General features: G+C 39.0%; 1 protein-coding gene across 4 annotated transcripts in view; it reads left to right on the top strand.

The window, feature by feature from the left end:
• klf8 (Kruppel-like factor 8) overlaps positions 1-16,326 on the top strand; it is a 46,193-nt gene that overhangs the window by 8,814 nt on the left and 21,053 nt on the right. Inside the window, exons 2-3 of one of the 4 annotated variants that reach the window (XM_051092639.1) lie at positions 6,047-6,116; positions 11,543-11,647. In XM_051092639.1, coding sequence (XP_050948596.1) covers positions 11,597-11,647 — 51 coding nt within the window. In that variant the 5' untranslated portion in view covers positions 6,047-6,116; positions 11,543-11,596. Of the gene's footprint in view, positions 1-6,046; positions 6,117-11,029; positions 11,108-11,130; positions 11,458-11,542; positions 11,648-16,326 lie in introns of those variants that run through there. The other 3 variants (XM_051092641.1, XM_051092640.1, XM_051092638.1) reach the window with 3 other exon arrangements.

Raw genomic sequence — 16,326 nt, forward strand, 5'->3', positions numbered from 1 at the left:
GCAGAAGAAACGAATGTCCCTCAGATACAATCAAGGTCTTTTTTTACTTTGAGAGCAGCCTGAGGAGGATTCGGCTGTCCGAGAAAGCAGAGGAAGTGAGGCACTGAGTACTGGCTGGAGGGAAAATGAGACTTGTAAGCGAGAGGTTAAAGGGGACGTGCAACGTTCTGTGGTTTAGCTCCCACACCTAAAGGAAGTAAGCCAAGTTAGAGGTGAGGTTTTGGATGAGTGGGGGCTCTGGGGTGTGTTTGTGTGTGTGGTATGGAACTGTAAGGATATTGTCCATGTCTCCCCAGATTAGAGGCGATGTGACAGAATGACCCCCTACCATTGCGGCACAATCATTAACCAGGGAAAGAATCCCGTCCCCATAGCAACCCCTGCAGTTCTGCCAAACTGTCTGCAATGAAAAAGAGGGAGCGGGGGTGGGGTGCTCAGGGTGGGGAGGGTGTGTCTCAATGTGTGTGTGTGTGTGACTATTGATGTTGGAAACAGCATGCAAGCCTTTGCTCAGAATGTGAAAATTACGTGATTTGGAAAACTAGAGTCGAACCTTTGTTCCTGTAGCCCCCTTTAAGCGTATGCAAATGCTGAACATTTGCATTAGCCTTGTACTGTAGCTTAATTATAAGGAGGGAGGCGTAAAACGTGCACATTCTTCCAGGGAAGTGTAGACTAGGCGCTCAGGTGTGTTCTAGGGAATTGCAGCTTGCCCCTGTGCCTTTAAAGTTGACATCACCCTATCTCTCTTGATGTTTTTCTCTCGGCGCAGCTCTGCAGCAGAGATGAGCTGGCTTTCAGAAAGAGAGAGAAACTTCTTCCTTCCTGTCTTGGGTACTCATCTGCTTCACGGACACTGAATGGCTTGAGACATTGAGGTTTGCATCACATTAGCAAAGCTATAGCATCATGTGAGGAAACTTAATTTCTCCACGTATGCTGGACAGACCTTTCTTTTTTTGAGTAAAAGAGCTGGAGGTGAAGGAATGAGCATGTTAGGACTATTGTGTGTGAGTGTGTGTTTTAGGGTGGGGAGGGCTATGGGAAGTAGCAGCAGAGTTTGCGTCAGAAGGGTGTGGTGAGATAAGGCCAAGTGCACTGCTATGGTGACTGTGCCAGCCATGAAGAGAAAGTCCTACGTGTGCGTTTGTTTGAATTCATTCACAGCCAGTATACACTCCCAGCCATCACCGTAGGTATACTTAAAGAAACAGTACACCCAAAAATGAGTTATGTCATTGTTTACTCTTCCTCATGTTGATTTTAAGGGGAACACAAAAGAAGAATTTTGAAGAACTTTAATTTTATCGTGACCACTATGTCAAGCTTCAAAGAGAAAGTAGAACTATATTGCAAATATCCTGAAATTATGTGATTGCTTTTGTGATGAACATGCTGAAATGTAAGGGTAAGGGTGTAAGGGTGTGTAATGGTGCTCTGAATTTCTTTTTTAATTGGAAGAAGTACCAATTGCTGATCATATGGTGTATATGAAGCGTTCTTTTTATCATGTAGCATTATTAATAGACATGTTCTAATGAGAGTTTTTTCCATTTCATACTTTTAATACTTTATACATAATACTCTTATTCAGCAAAGATACATTAAATAGATAAAAATTGACAGTAAAAATAATTTTACAAAATATTTTTGTACATTGTTTATTTATTTATTTTCACTTCTTGAAATTTCTATTTATCAAAGAATTGTAAAAAAAAAATGTGTCATGGTTTACACAAAAATATGAAGCAGCACAACTGTTTTCAACATTAATAATAACGAAAATAAGAAATGTTTCTTGAGCAGCATATTAAAATGATTTCTGAAGGATCATGTTACACTTACATTTTAAAATGTGTTCAAATAGAAATGATTTTATTTTAAATTGTGATAGCATTTTATAACAAAACTGGTTTTACTGTGTTTTGATAAAAAAAAATTATATATATATATATATATACACACACACACACACACACATATATATATATATATATATATATATATATACATACATCTGTCTCTCTCTCTATATATAGAGAGACAGAGAGAGGGAGAGAGAGAAAAAAACAATAGCCAATTTTTGGTCAATGGTCAATTTTTTTTTTTTTGTTTTTTTGCCAAAAATCATTAGGATATTAAGTAAGAATCAGGTTCCATGAAGATATTTTGTTACTGTCCTACCTGTAACTATATCGAAACTTAATTTTTAATTTGTAATATGCATTGCGAAGAACTTCATTTGGACAACTTTAAATGTGATTATTTTTTTCTCAATATTTAGATATATTTAGAAACCATACATCAATGGAAAGCTTATTTATTCAGCTTATGTATAAATTTTGATGTATAAATCTCAATTTCAATAAAATTGATTCTTATGTCTGGTTTTGTGGTTCAGGGTCACATATTATGTTCAGACAGATAGGCTTATAAGGAAAGAGCCTACTACACTTAAAGCTCACCAATCACATCGAATCAAAAGGAGCAATAATCAGCAGATAGTGATCAGAACCTGGTTGATCGGAGCACTGCTAGTCTTGTGGCCAAACTTCTTTGACGTCAGTGTTGCCATGTTTGATTTAAGAGCTACTCTGGAGATGTTCAGGCTTTGATTTGTGTGGTAAAAAAACAGAATGCATCAAAATGCCTTCAGTACACTTCAAGTGTCATGTAAGATTGCAAAGTATCAACTTATAGTAGAACTTTAATTAAGTTAAGAACAATTCCTTAAAATTAATTTAGTGTTTTTGTAGGCCCTGTGTCTTACTACAGCCGTTGAGTTGGCCTTGACCTATGTAGGTGATTCTTACATAGGTCTCAACTCTCACCTCAAAAATGTTTCTCTTTTCGCTGCTTGCTTTTTCTCATTTCATCCCCCAGCAGACTCTTCTGAGGCAGGGCCCTTCTTATTGCACACAGCCCTTTTGTTCCACCACAACTTGTGTGTGCGAGGGTGACACGACGCTGTCTCACACATCTCGCTGAAGAGGAAGGGTGGAGATGTAGGCAGCCAAGAGAAGAGGCTTCGCTCAAGGCCAGACTTTGCTCTAAGTCTCTGCTTTGGGGTGATGCATTGCTGAATATAAAGACTTCATATTTTTGTAATCATAACCCATGTGTAGGGATGTAACGATTACTGGTTTGACCATAAATTTATGATAAAATTCCTCACGGTCAGTATTAGTATTACTGTTTCCTATTTTAATTATCGTTATAACTGAATTACCGCGATTTGAACAACTGATGATAAATAAATATTGTACAGTATAAAGCACAGTTTTAAGTAACAGTCTTGTTCACACACAGCATGCACAGTAGTTTCGTTTTGTGTGAAAAGATGGCAGAAAAGCTGAGATGTTTTAAAGGGTGCTAATGGCATAGGCGCCAATACCCACGGAAATGATCGAGCACTCACGGAAAAACACGCCGTCAAACTTGTGCGCGAATAAGTGTTTATTGTAAACAGGTATTTATCAAAGCTTTTTTTTAGTGAAGCGCAACCCTCATAGAAAGAATTTGTATTTGGTAACTACTGTCCCTGCGTTTCACTTGGCAACTGGGGGTTGGATACCCACCGGCAGAAACATAAATCGGAAAGTATACAAATGAAATGAATATGAACAAATTAGTTATATGAATGTACATCTTTTGTTTTTTTTTTGTTTTCATCTTCTCTCCATGTAATATTTAAAGTAGTGTTTCTGATCGCAATACTGCTTTATCCACGGAGATCACGTGAAACAGCTGTAATTCAGCTTTTCCATAAGCGCCATCTAGTGTCATACAGTGGATTTACAGAGACTTACATTTACATTCAGCTTTGTGCAGTTTTTTGGCTTGCCAGAAAACAGACCGAATATTGACCAGTTGATGAAAAGCATGCTTATGTGGATTCTACACATTTAAACAATTTAGATAAGTTATCTAGATTTATGAAGCAGATAAAATACATATAATCATTTATTAATCAGTTATCTTTTTGACTTAAAGGCTGAAATGTGAGGTTTACCTTTTATGAAACATTTTAAAAGCTTTATTTGATCATTTACATTAGATATTTGAACCTGCCATATAAGTTGTCAGTCATGTTGTCATTTAAAATCTGGACATCACTGGTACTGTTATTGTTTTACTAATTAGGCAAACAAAAAGTCATTTTATTTGTTGAATTTAAATGTAAAACTGTCAGTACTTTTTAAACATTTCCAGCACATTTTAAAAGGTTTATCGGATGTTAAGTTAACGTTTACATGCGGTTTGAACATTAATGTGTGTTGGCAGTGTATGTAAAAATCTAATATAATGATAAAAATCCATGCAGTGGTTTTTCATTAATCTGTAAAAATAATATTCCCTTTTTTAAATTGAGCATTTCTCAGCTGGAGCCATTCAACACCCACAGAGGCCACTCCCACGATAGTTTGATTGACATTAGGGTCTTACCTGAGATCAGTTTTAACAGTCCAACCTCCTTGTTTTGATGCCGGAGCAGGGATGTAAGTTGGACAAGAATTGAGCTATTGAGGTGTTGTGTTGCTGGATGTAACTCCCGACATCTGAGCTGCTGAAGACGCAGTGAAATACGTTTGTTTGTGAAGGGAATGCGCCTCCCGATCTACATATATCCGTCTATGTTCATGCAAATCATTCATGATCCAGCATCACTTACAGCAGAAGTGATTATAAGTTTTTTTTTTATGAATTTTGCAATTGTCTTTCCAAAAAATGTGCTAGTTAGCAAGTTTAGCGGCTAAACGCGACTAAATGCGGCTAAACTAAACAGGCTCGTCTTTCTACACAGAGAGAAGAGAGGGGCGGGGTGAGCAGAGCTCATTTGCATTTAAAGCAGCCTTGACTAGAATGGGATGATTTTTGCAGAGCTGATTTTGGCAAGGTAAAAAGGGTGATGTTTTACACTACCATTGAGAATTTTTAACCAAAGTATATTATAGTCTTTTCATTAAGACCCTAAAGAATCATATCAGCTTGTGGAAAATGGGCATCCGATGACCCCTTTAACAATACTGTGGTAATACAGATAATCGTGATAATTTTGGTCACTATAATCATGATAGGAAATTTTCATACAGTTACATCCCTACCCATGTGTTGACCCAAATGCAACTGGATTTTGCATTTTCTGCACTGCAAAATTCTGCTGAATAGATTTTATATTACAGCAGTGACATTTACTGTGGAAATCTAGTCTTTTTAGTATGAATCCATGCGATTAGAAATTTTGTGTGACTGCAGCATGTTTCCCCATGCAGATTTTGCATCTGGTTCAAATTTGTCATTGTCGCTGACCAACAGCGAAAGCTGTTTGGTTTAAAACTGACTTCTATGTGAGCTGTGCTTTGTACATCTCTACCTTTTTTTGCCTGCAAACTTTTGCGGAAATTTCACTAATGTGACACCACCTTTAGTGTGCAAAGTGCTCTTGTATTACCATCTGAACTATCATTGGTACCACAACCGTGCTTCTAAAGGCATAGTGCTTTAAAGAGAGAAGCCTGACACACAGGGTGGTCTTTGGCCAAAGGGAGGGCTTGTACCTTTAAGAGGCTAACGGAAAGAACCAGAGGGTAGGACAGAGTCCTTGCACCACAGCCTGTGCTCTGCGTGTGTCACCAAACCCTCTGCCTGCTCATCCCCCTCACACACCCCATGCAGCTGTGACCTTACATGTGTATCCTCCCCTTCTGCCTCTTTTCTCTTTTCCTTTCTCTCTCCCTCTCACTCTTTTTCTTTCTCCTCTTTTGCTTTTGGACCGATGAGTTGATTACACGGAGGGACGCGGTGACAGCACTGGCTGGTACACAGAACAAGATGTGCCCCAGGCCCCAACAGACTGCATTAAAATTACACTGTTCTGACATATTTAAACAGCAGCGGCAAACATGTACACGTACACACGGATCCGAACATGCATACACAACCAGAGACCTTATTTTCTTGACAAAAGAGTAGTATCCCCCCCCAAGTGCTGGGGAGGCTGTCTTCTTCCATGAACACTAAAGGAACATCTCATTTGTTTTCGTAGTTGGTCCTCGAACACCTTATTTGGCAGTGCATGGAGTTAGTGGAGCGCCTCTGAGAAAAGCAATGACAAAGTAAGTTTACTTGTCAGTCAGTTACTCCCTTTGAGGTTGGTTCACTTCACCCACAACTTATTTTACAGCTTACAGGAATTAGATCAAATAGACATGTCAAAAATGACAACTGCTCAGAGTTTTTTACATGTAGGAAGAGCTTGCATCCTAAAAAACAAAAATGGGTGCTTAGATACTGTTACTTTACATAAAGATGACAGTGGAGAAACGTCCAAGACCAAAAGCGAGCACAGAAAACTATTCACAGAAACATTTTAGAGAAAGGAGAGAGGAATTTACATTTAAAGACCTGATGAAATTGCTTCAAATGCACAGTTTACCCTTCAGGATGGAACAAATAGTAGGGTTCTTTCTATGTTATATGTAAAAATAGCTTTTAACTTATGTAACTTATGCTTGTATATGTGCTTTGCTACTTGCTAATGCTAATTTGACTGGACAGAAATTGGTATGCTACATGAGTCATCTTTTTTTTTTTAATACATATAGCTGCTAAAAGTTACAAAAATCTTAGTATATCTAAAAATATATGGCTGCTAAATGTTAATTTACATTAGCACATAGATGCTTTCATTCCTCAAAGCTAAAAACAAAAGTGCTGCATTCTGCAGAATAGTTTTAACATGAATAGATCACTTTACATATTAATTAAATAGTATCATCCTGTCTTAAGGTGTGGTTTCATTTTCTGTTGTCAGTCAAATTTTTCCCAAGGAAATACATTTTATATGGGATTCCATACAATCAGGAACTTCACTTCAGGAAGAGCAATTCATGAGAATTATGTTTAGAACTTTTCTTGATGTTATCTCCTTTTTTGTTTGCCAAATATGAATCAATGAGAACATTCTTCGTTCAAACCAGAAAATCATATACTAGCAGCTTTGCTACTGATATTTGCTACTGATATTTATTGCAATATTAAAAAAAAAAAAAAAAACTTGAACTTGAACTGAACTTTAAAGGAGACCCAACCCTCTTTTTATTTGTGATATTCTGTCTCAGTCTAAATTACATTCACAATGATGTCTTAGAAGCCAAACAAATTAGAATATAATAATAACAATTTTATATTGTTATTATAATATGGTTTTGATGTACAGTTTCCATGGTAATGCAATGTCTGATTTTAAAATGGTTTTCAAAGGATGAATTTTGAGATTTTAAGTTTTCAGTTGATGTATAATTTCTTAAGATATGTATTGCATGATAGGGAAAAACGCAACGAAGAAAGTCTTTTTGTGACAAAGGTCAGAACTCCTGTTATGATGTAGATTTTTGAGGTGCACTCTTGTCATAAATTAATCTATTACTTTTCCTACATAATTTGTAACACGAAAGAGTGGTAAAACATCTATTTAGGAGTCTTAGACCTTCCCATTTGTCATGATTAGATTAGAATTTATTTGTTATATGGTAAAGTAAATTTAGGCATCCCACAGAGCGGACAGTGACAGTTAAAGGGTTAAACCAGTAGCTGTCAGCAATTTATACTGCACTTTTTAAGCTTTTATTTTGATGGAAAACTCTAGTGTCAGTGAAAACAAGCTTACAAAAACAAGTATCACTACAAGTCTAGTGAAGTGCTGTAATCATCTAATGTGAAAATAAAACATAGCTGGTGGCCGTTGGATTCCCAAACACACGCTAAACTCACAGCACATGTAATAAACCAGTTCATTGCATTCGCTGTGAATGGACCTGTTCTGAGGCGTGGAAAATACTGAATCACAAATTGATCGCCTGAACGAAGCGCAACAAAAACAGGCTTGATGTAAGGATTAAGCCATATTGCGTTTTAGGTTTTAGTTCTTTTGACAGATATTGTGCCAAAGCATAATGGCCCAAAACGCAACTTTAAAAATCTTTTATGTTAGAATATTTTAAAAAACTACACTTTTTGCCTCGACGATCTCTGTCGTTTCATATCGTCATGTGACCACGATAATATCGAGATGATTTTGCTATCGCGATACCACGATATTGATAATATCGTTACATCCCTAATACCTCAGTATTCTCAAGCTGTGCACCGTGTCACAAAATCTGATCTCAAATCAGTTTTTGGTGTTTTTTTTTGTGTTTACTCTGTATGAGATGAGAACAAAGGTGATCTATTTTTCTTTTCCTTATTTGGTCTTATAGACCATCGTGCTACACTGTAGACCAAAGTGTGTGAATATTTATGTGCAGAATTCTCCCTAGGCTTAAACAACCCAGCACTTTGCTATTTGTTTGGTGAGCTTTCATATGATACTTAATGTAGGCCAGAATGAACCTGAAACAGGAGTTAATAAAGTAGTTAGGTAAGATCAAGATTGAAAGATGAAAGTTTAATTTATTTTATCCTCAATGTTCAAGGTCTGGTTGGGTGAGTACCTACAATAACACTAGTTGGTGCAGTGATATTATTTTGGAATACAATCTTAGGAGATGGTGGCTGTGTGATGGAAAAAGGAACAACTGTGGACATGGAGTCAACACATCTCCTCTCAAACTTGGAATGGTTCCCTCCCACTCCATCTGCCTCAATGATCCAATGAAAGGACAAGGTCCTAGATTGGGGCAGCTCCTGCACTTTGGAATTTGGGCAAAGGTTTTACTTGTGTACTTACAGCGGTCAGAGAAACTAGCTACACAACAGCAGGAGAGGTGGAGAGGCCCTGCCTTTCCTCCCTGCTGCTAGGAAAACTGTCCCACACCACTCAGAGAACAGCCCACACCTCCCTGCCCCCTCTCCAAGTACTTCTCCCGCACCCTCTCAACCACTCCTCCTAGGGGGGTCCAGTTGGGCCTAGCTGTGGTATGGAGCACGAGCCAACGTCCAATCTCGTGTTACACGATTGTGCAACACGCAGCTTTGAACACCCTTTCGGCCCTTCAGAGCTGAAGTCCTACTTCCTTCTCAGGGCCTCACGCATTATGAGTTTAGCCTCTTCTGGTCCAAGTAAGTTCCAGAGTAACATTCTCAAAGAGCAACAAGGTTCTGCTGACCTTAGGTGAAAAAACTGAGATTCAAACCTGGGAAGCCCCTGATGAAGTGCCCAAGGGATATTTTGTGTCATGGCATTAGGGCTGGGTTTGTACTGCTAACTGTTCTGCAACAAATGCAACGGTCAATAAATCTGGTGTGGCTTACTTCTTTGGCATTTTGCACTTAGTTGCCCCAACATTTTGTAGATACCTCTTCACCCAACAAGTTTCGGTACATCTTAAAATGCTAAACAAATTGAGGATTGTTAGGTTCCGATAGATTTTCTAACAAAGTATAACTCTTTGGAGAAGAAGGGATGGACAGAAGGGCCTGCGTGGTGAGCTATGCAGTCCCAGACGGACAATCTACCCACGCCGCACTTGGGCGGGGACTGGTTGCCACGGGGGCTTTGGAGCGAATGAGTGAGAGAGAAAGCCATGACCCAGATTGTGATGGTTCTCTCTTCCACTCCCCCTCCACCCCCAATCGTTCCCTCTCTTCTTCACATCTTCCCTGTTCTTTCGTTCTTTCCTCTCTACTTTGTGCTTTCCTCTCTCTAATCCTTGATGTTCCCTCTCTCAGTAATGAGAACCCCCCTCCTCTCTCCATAACTTCCTGCTGGGGCATAGAGCGACTGGGGTCACACCCACCCCACCCTCTTTTATTCCTGGAACTACCCACAGCGCAAGCTCCCAGGGGAGCCTCTACTCACACATATGTACACACACATACTCTGGTAATGCTTCCTCAACGATATACATCATCATCTCTCAAAAGGATTTGCCAGTGGGCGAATACTACTCTCAATCATTGAAGTGCTTGCATACTTCCATATTGCCAGAGCCAGCCTTGTGTGCATAACTTGCAGACAGAGTCCAAAAGTCACTTTCTGGCAGCTATGGGTGAATAAGGAAAAAGACATACCTGCAAGGAAACTGTAGTTAGCATTATACGTATAAATCAAAAGATAATATTTATGTATGTATGTTTATCCTTAAAGCTGTTAACATTGGTATTATTTTGCAGTGATTTTTCTTGCATATTTGAGATGATCATTGTGAGTCTCGTTCCCTGCAGCTAAAACGGAAACATAAGCACACATCATATTTTCATCTTGCAATGAATTTTACACAGTTTCGTTGCCAATTAGACTTTGAAAGTTAACGAAAAAACCTTGAGGCATCATAGGTAAACTAATGATAACATTTCCAAAGGTCTTCAGCCTTTTTTAGGACTCCTTAATGGATGGAAAGACATGTGGTTTAGGGTCCTATCCCCCTGCAGAAACCCATCCCCCAATTTCATTGGATGAGAGAACTTTTTATGGGTACACTATTCAGTGCACATTTGAAATGTACCATTTATTTGTGGTTCTCATTTACTTGCATCAAAAGGTGCCAGCCTATCATTTGTCTTAAATGTGGCAGTTCCTACTGCAAGTATCACAGTATTATACATACTCACCAAAGCCACTTTTACAGACGTTGTGCTCACATTCAGTTTGTATGAAGCGTTGGGTAACACTAGTGTTTACCAGCCGTCTCAGACAACATTAGCCATCAAAAGGAATGCATATAGGTTTGTCCACAGTGCATGTGTTCGCCGTGTGTCTGTGCCAGGTTGGGAGGAGGGGCACATTGAGGGCGGCCACACCCCAGCTTATGGGGGGCCACACCTCTTTGTGGAATCTACTGCAGCTGGGTCACATGACCCCCACTCCCACCCCCATGCCTAAGCATTACCACGTTTCTCCCTCACTCACTCTCTCTCTCTCTCTCTCCACTAATACTGCTGCTCTACTCTGTGAGACTGGCCACTCTCCTGCTATTCGGTCTTAAAGAATTGGGTGTGACTCTGCTCGGCTCAAAGAGGGAGGCGACGCAGGATTGCTGACTACTCCTCCCTGCTGGTTCACTCTTTTTCTCTTCTTGTCTTTCTCCAGCTGGTCAGTCTTTAGAAGCATCTTTTCCTCCTCTAATCTTCTGTTTTGTACACCTTCGTCATTTAGTTTCAAAAGGTACCGTAGATATTAATATCTAAAGTATCTTTAGTATACTCTAGGCCTTTTTTGCCTTTCTCTTCTTTGATGTCTTCTCATTTCTGTGATTCTCCCTCCATCTTCAAACATCCCCCCACCTTTGATTGACCTGTACTTGATTTCCACTCATCACCTCTTTTGTTTCCTCCTCCCCCAACTAACTTGAGAAAAACTTACTGTCTTTTTAGTCTTCTCACAATAGTCTGGTGAGGATCATTAACTCTCTCTGTAGCCTCATGGTAACTTTTCCATCTTGCTGTACTAAATTCAATTCCGAACTCAGGTTGCTTTGTTCAAGGGACTTGTAGATTTCGCAAATCTGATCGGAGGTTAGCATTCTGCTAACTCATGTTGGTAAGACTACAACTTGACGCTCTAATTAGCTCTTAAGTGTTCTCTGTTTCTCCTTCGCAGTGTCAGACGAGTCCGAAGAAATCCACTGCAGCCACCTCTGAGCCTGTTGAGGAGATGCCATCCATACAAATCAAGCCGGAGCCAGAGGAGGTGGAGTGTATGGTGGTGAGTGAGCTTTTGTAATGTGGCATATGTGTGTGCGGGGGTTGAACTTCATAGTGGGATGGAGAGTATGAAGCTTGAAGTTATTGGAAAGGGGTGTGGTTGCAATGTCACAAAAATGAAGTCAGTGGACCTCAGGATTTCTCTAGACTGGGTGAACTTGGATCTCCTCTTTCTACATAAGCCCAGGGCATATCTAAATATTTAGGCAATGTTTATTTTACAAACGCATGTAATATTAGTTGACTTCAGTACGTTCAGGTGTTAAAGTCACAATAAACCAGAAGTAGCGACAAATCTTTTCTTCTATGTAACATCTGAGTCAAATGGATTGTCAAAAATGAAGAAGAAAATTAGGGTGGGGGCTTGGCTGTACACATTGTTTGTTGATTGGAGGGAGGGAGGTGTGAATGTGAGCTTGCAGTTGATTGCAGGAAAGGAAGGGGGGTTTATGCAAATTAAATGACTGGAAAAGTCCAGCATACGTCATGAGAAGGAAGTTGTTTCAACAGAAGATCAAGTTGTGATAGCTATGACATTTTAAATAAAAATTAGGATGTAATTTTTTTTCAAATAAAACATTTGCATGGATGAAGTTTCAGGAGCACCTTCTAATCAATAGTTTAAAAATCTGATTAAAAAAATTAGCCTTCCCATTACGAGGTGATTTTTGACTCCTTAAAGTGATATACAGGATTTTTTTACCTTTGTAATGCCATTTTTTAAACTTTATTAAAAGTATGTCATCCTTTGTCAAATTTAAAAATATATATATATATATTTTAAGCTTTTTAAATTTCTAATTAAAAATTTGTACTACAGAGGTGGCACAGAAGAACACAGAAGTGGCTTGTAGGTGTATTTTCATATGTTTAATGAGGCTTAGAGGTGGCATGAGTGCAATCAAATTCAAAAATGTATGTTGAGATTAATGTTTTAAATATAAAATTTTGAATGCAGAAATATTAAATGATTTAAATAACTGAAAAGATACTTTAAAATGAAACTAAATCTGCCAGTAGGTGGTGGCATGTCAGATTTAATTACTGAATCATATAATTTATTTAATTTGTTAGAACGGCTGATTCATTCAGGAATAAAGCAAGTGACTGTCTTTATGAATGGGAAATTGAATCATTGACCCACTAGATTCATTTAAAAACGCATGTTCATTCATAAACGAAACAACTGTGTTTGAATGGAGATGCGCAAGGGTTCAGTTTTGACTTGTTTTAGACTATTTTTGATGATGAAATTGAGCAAAATCAGGCAATACTAATGTCTTATTGATTTAATGCAACAGTTAAATAAACATCTCATTTACAAACTCTTAAAAATCATTAAAAGTTGTTACTTATCTTAGTTCATTGCAATCTCACAAAGTTCCATTATAATCAATTGCACTATGAATCTCTTATTTACACTCTCTCTACACTTTGTTTATAAAAGGATTCATGAGATATGTTTGTGATGCATTACTCAACGTTGCAAAAACATGTAGAAACCTTTGATGCTCCCCTCAGCGCAAACACATCGGGTCAGTCGCACATGGCACTTCTAATTATTTTTCACAGTCGCTGTTGCACGCAGTAGTTTTCGGTCGTACTGTAGAGCCCTGCACATTTTGTTTTTTTTGTCAAATCAAATGCTTTCTTGAATACATTTTGTTTACTTTCTACCATGAACCTTGCAAATCTTAAATTATAAACTTATAAACTTTTTCTCATCAGAGAGATATAAATTGTACCAAGTCAGCCAATCAAACTGAAGTTTGTTTTTGAAGAGCACTTCCCTTTTTACGTTCAGCATGCAGCGTATATGCATCCCACATGCATCTGGGACCAGGAAAGAGCTAAATATTTTTTTTGAAGACAGCTCCACTTATCAGCATTCTTTAAATCAATGTTTTGGAACTTGGAATTGGAATTTTTTTCCATGGCTAAATATACAAGACGGAATGAAGAAATAGAAGGGTGATCATTAACAGGCAATTCCCTCTGCCGGATGGTATCTTACAGTCTGAAGTTCCCCATAAGGAGTCGTAACATAATATTTTATGTATTAATATTACTCCTCTTTCCCCTTCACTTTGTTGTGGTGTCTTTTTGTACCTTTCCTTTTCTGTCCTTCTATCTTTCCTTCCAAGTCTCGCCAAGGCCCTAATAGGATATATCGAGGGAGGCTTCCGTTCTGCTGTAGTCATGGCAACGAGGCTCTGGCGGGAGTTGGAACGACTGTGATGTAGCCTCCCCACACCCCTCTGCCTGAACACACACACACTGACACACCACCCCACCCCCTCACAACACTCCCACTCCCTCACTATACTCTCCTAAAGCCGTAAGACACACGGAACACCGCGTACCTGCAGGGTTACACAGATGCTCTCATCCACATACACCATACATGCCCGACATGCACTTACTCTGGGAGAATTTAGGCACAAAGATGTGCTCCACACCCTTTTATTCTCATCCTCTTCATACACAAACACACACACAGCCTTCTCTGTGTCTAATGTGCTTTTGCCCAGCCGGGCGCTTCATAAAGACTTGATTCTTTGTTTATTATAGAACAGCTTTGCCACTGGTCAAAAATCTGTAGAAAGATCCGCCGGGGAAAAAGTCGAAGGCAGCTGCTGGTCTTCAGTGAGTTGTTCAGTTTGGGAAAAAAGTACCTTGGAGTTGCCGTTAAGATCTGCTGTCGATTTCACCTGCGCAATCTGATACGGCAGGAGGCGGTTGTGAAAAGGAAGTAAGGGGCTCGCTGTCGGTTGCCAGGTATTTCACAGTTGTGCACTCGAACACATCACAGTTTGAGTAGGTTTTCATAGACAGCATGACATTGTAACCCGGTAGGTCAATGAGGCCCAGGGTGGGTAGCTGGCGAATTGTTTGTGGGAGAGGCTATATGACACTCCCTTCCAAATGCTAGGCAGGGCCGAAAACTCAGATGCTAATATCACCCTCAGCTAGTGCTGTTTCCTTCCACTCCTATATTTTATCATCCGTATCTGTACACCACACCCTGCAGAATCCTAAACGACTGGCTTGACTGAACAACATGCAACCTAAAGCTTTAAGAAACTCTTGAGCTGGAGTTTTGGGTAGGATACACACCAGTTTTCGCACCAAGCCTGAATCCAGGCTGCTTACTGACATTGAGTGGACATAGCTGGGATGGCAAAAGTGAGTTATTACAGGGCTAGGTTGCCTGTGAACCTGGGGCAGTGTATTGGACACACTGAGGTCAATGATCATCTTGTGTCATCATTCTGACAGTTTAAAGGTGGACTGGAGAGACAAAACAACATGAGCTTTTATTTATGTTCCTGATGTAATCAGACGAAGTCTTAATGCTTTAGGTCTTCAAAGCAGCATGTACCAAATGTTCATTTCCAGCAAAATGAGCAAAGCTCCAGACAAGCAGACTAACATTTGGCTGCAAGGATGTTAAGAATACCTATACTTGAAGTCTATAGCCATTATTTGAATGTGTCAGTAGTTAGGGTGTAGCATTTTTTGATTGATGTGGTATCAGGAATCTTGATATTTCACTCAGTTATGGGGATGTGCATCTCCATAACTGAGGCAGATGCAATACACATCTTGATGCATCGCATGATTCAAGTAACTTTTTCTTTATTAACTCTCTAATTAAAGAAAATTCTATTCCATGTGTACCACACAAGAAGTTGTCAACATGATGTGAATGTTAAACAAATCACTTGTACAAACTTGTCTTATACATATTATATGTTCAGAAATAATACGAGGGAAAAATCTCAAAAGTCAAGGTAATTCAAAATGACTAAAGGTATAACACCAGTAGACTGTTATTAACTACAAATCTTCTGTAAACAATAAATATCAGCTTTCAGCCTGTTACCATGATGCAAGCATGAAACATCAAACATACAGTAGTAGTTCAGAGGTTTTTAATTCGATTGCGCTGCTTTTCCAATGTTTTTTCTGTGTAAACATGGACGCGTTTGACTGTTGCACTCGCGTCTCTTGAAACGTCTCATGCATGAAACGGCATTCTAACCATACTGCGCTCAAGTTCACTCCCATCTTCTTGCATGTTTTTCCTATTCCACTGCCCATGTCGCATCTTTGTCAACACAAAAGCAATTCTGTGTGAATGGTGCCTAGCGAACAGGGTTGCCAAGTTTTCACAACAAAACCCACCCAATTGCTACTCAAAACTAGCAATTTTGGAGAGGTTCCCCTGGTAAAAATTGCATTCCGGGTGGTAAAATGCACGTTTTTGGCAGGGTTCCCCTGGCAAAATTTGCATTTCAGGAGCTAAATATCACGTTATTGTGGTTGCTTCAACCTGCGGACATGAAAAACAACCGTGTTAAAGTAAACAGTGATAAAGTAGCCCAATTCTGCGGGAAAAGCACGGACTTGAGCGCTACACACGTGCACTCATTCTTTTCTCTTTACTGTTATCATTGGCATATTTTCAAAGTGTCTAATTCCAATGTTTGGTTATATTTATACTCAAAATTGTGATTCCTTGATATCTAAAAAATAAAATTGTGGCTAAACATTAAATTCAAATGAATTGATAAAATCAGAAAAATCGCCCAGCCCTATGAAGAAGCTACTGATGCAGTGTGATTCGATTCATCCCTATCATGCAGTGTGATTCAAAACAAAACGATACAATGGAAA

The sequence above is a fragment of the Labeo rohita genome, chromosome 21 (genome assembly GCF_022985175.1).
Source record: "Labeo rohita strain BAU-BD-2019 chromosome 21, IGBB_LRoh.1.0, whole genome shotgun sequence".
NCBI lineage: Eukaryota > Metazoa > Chordata > Actinopteri > Cypriniformes > Cyprinidae > Labeo > Labeo rohita.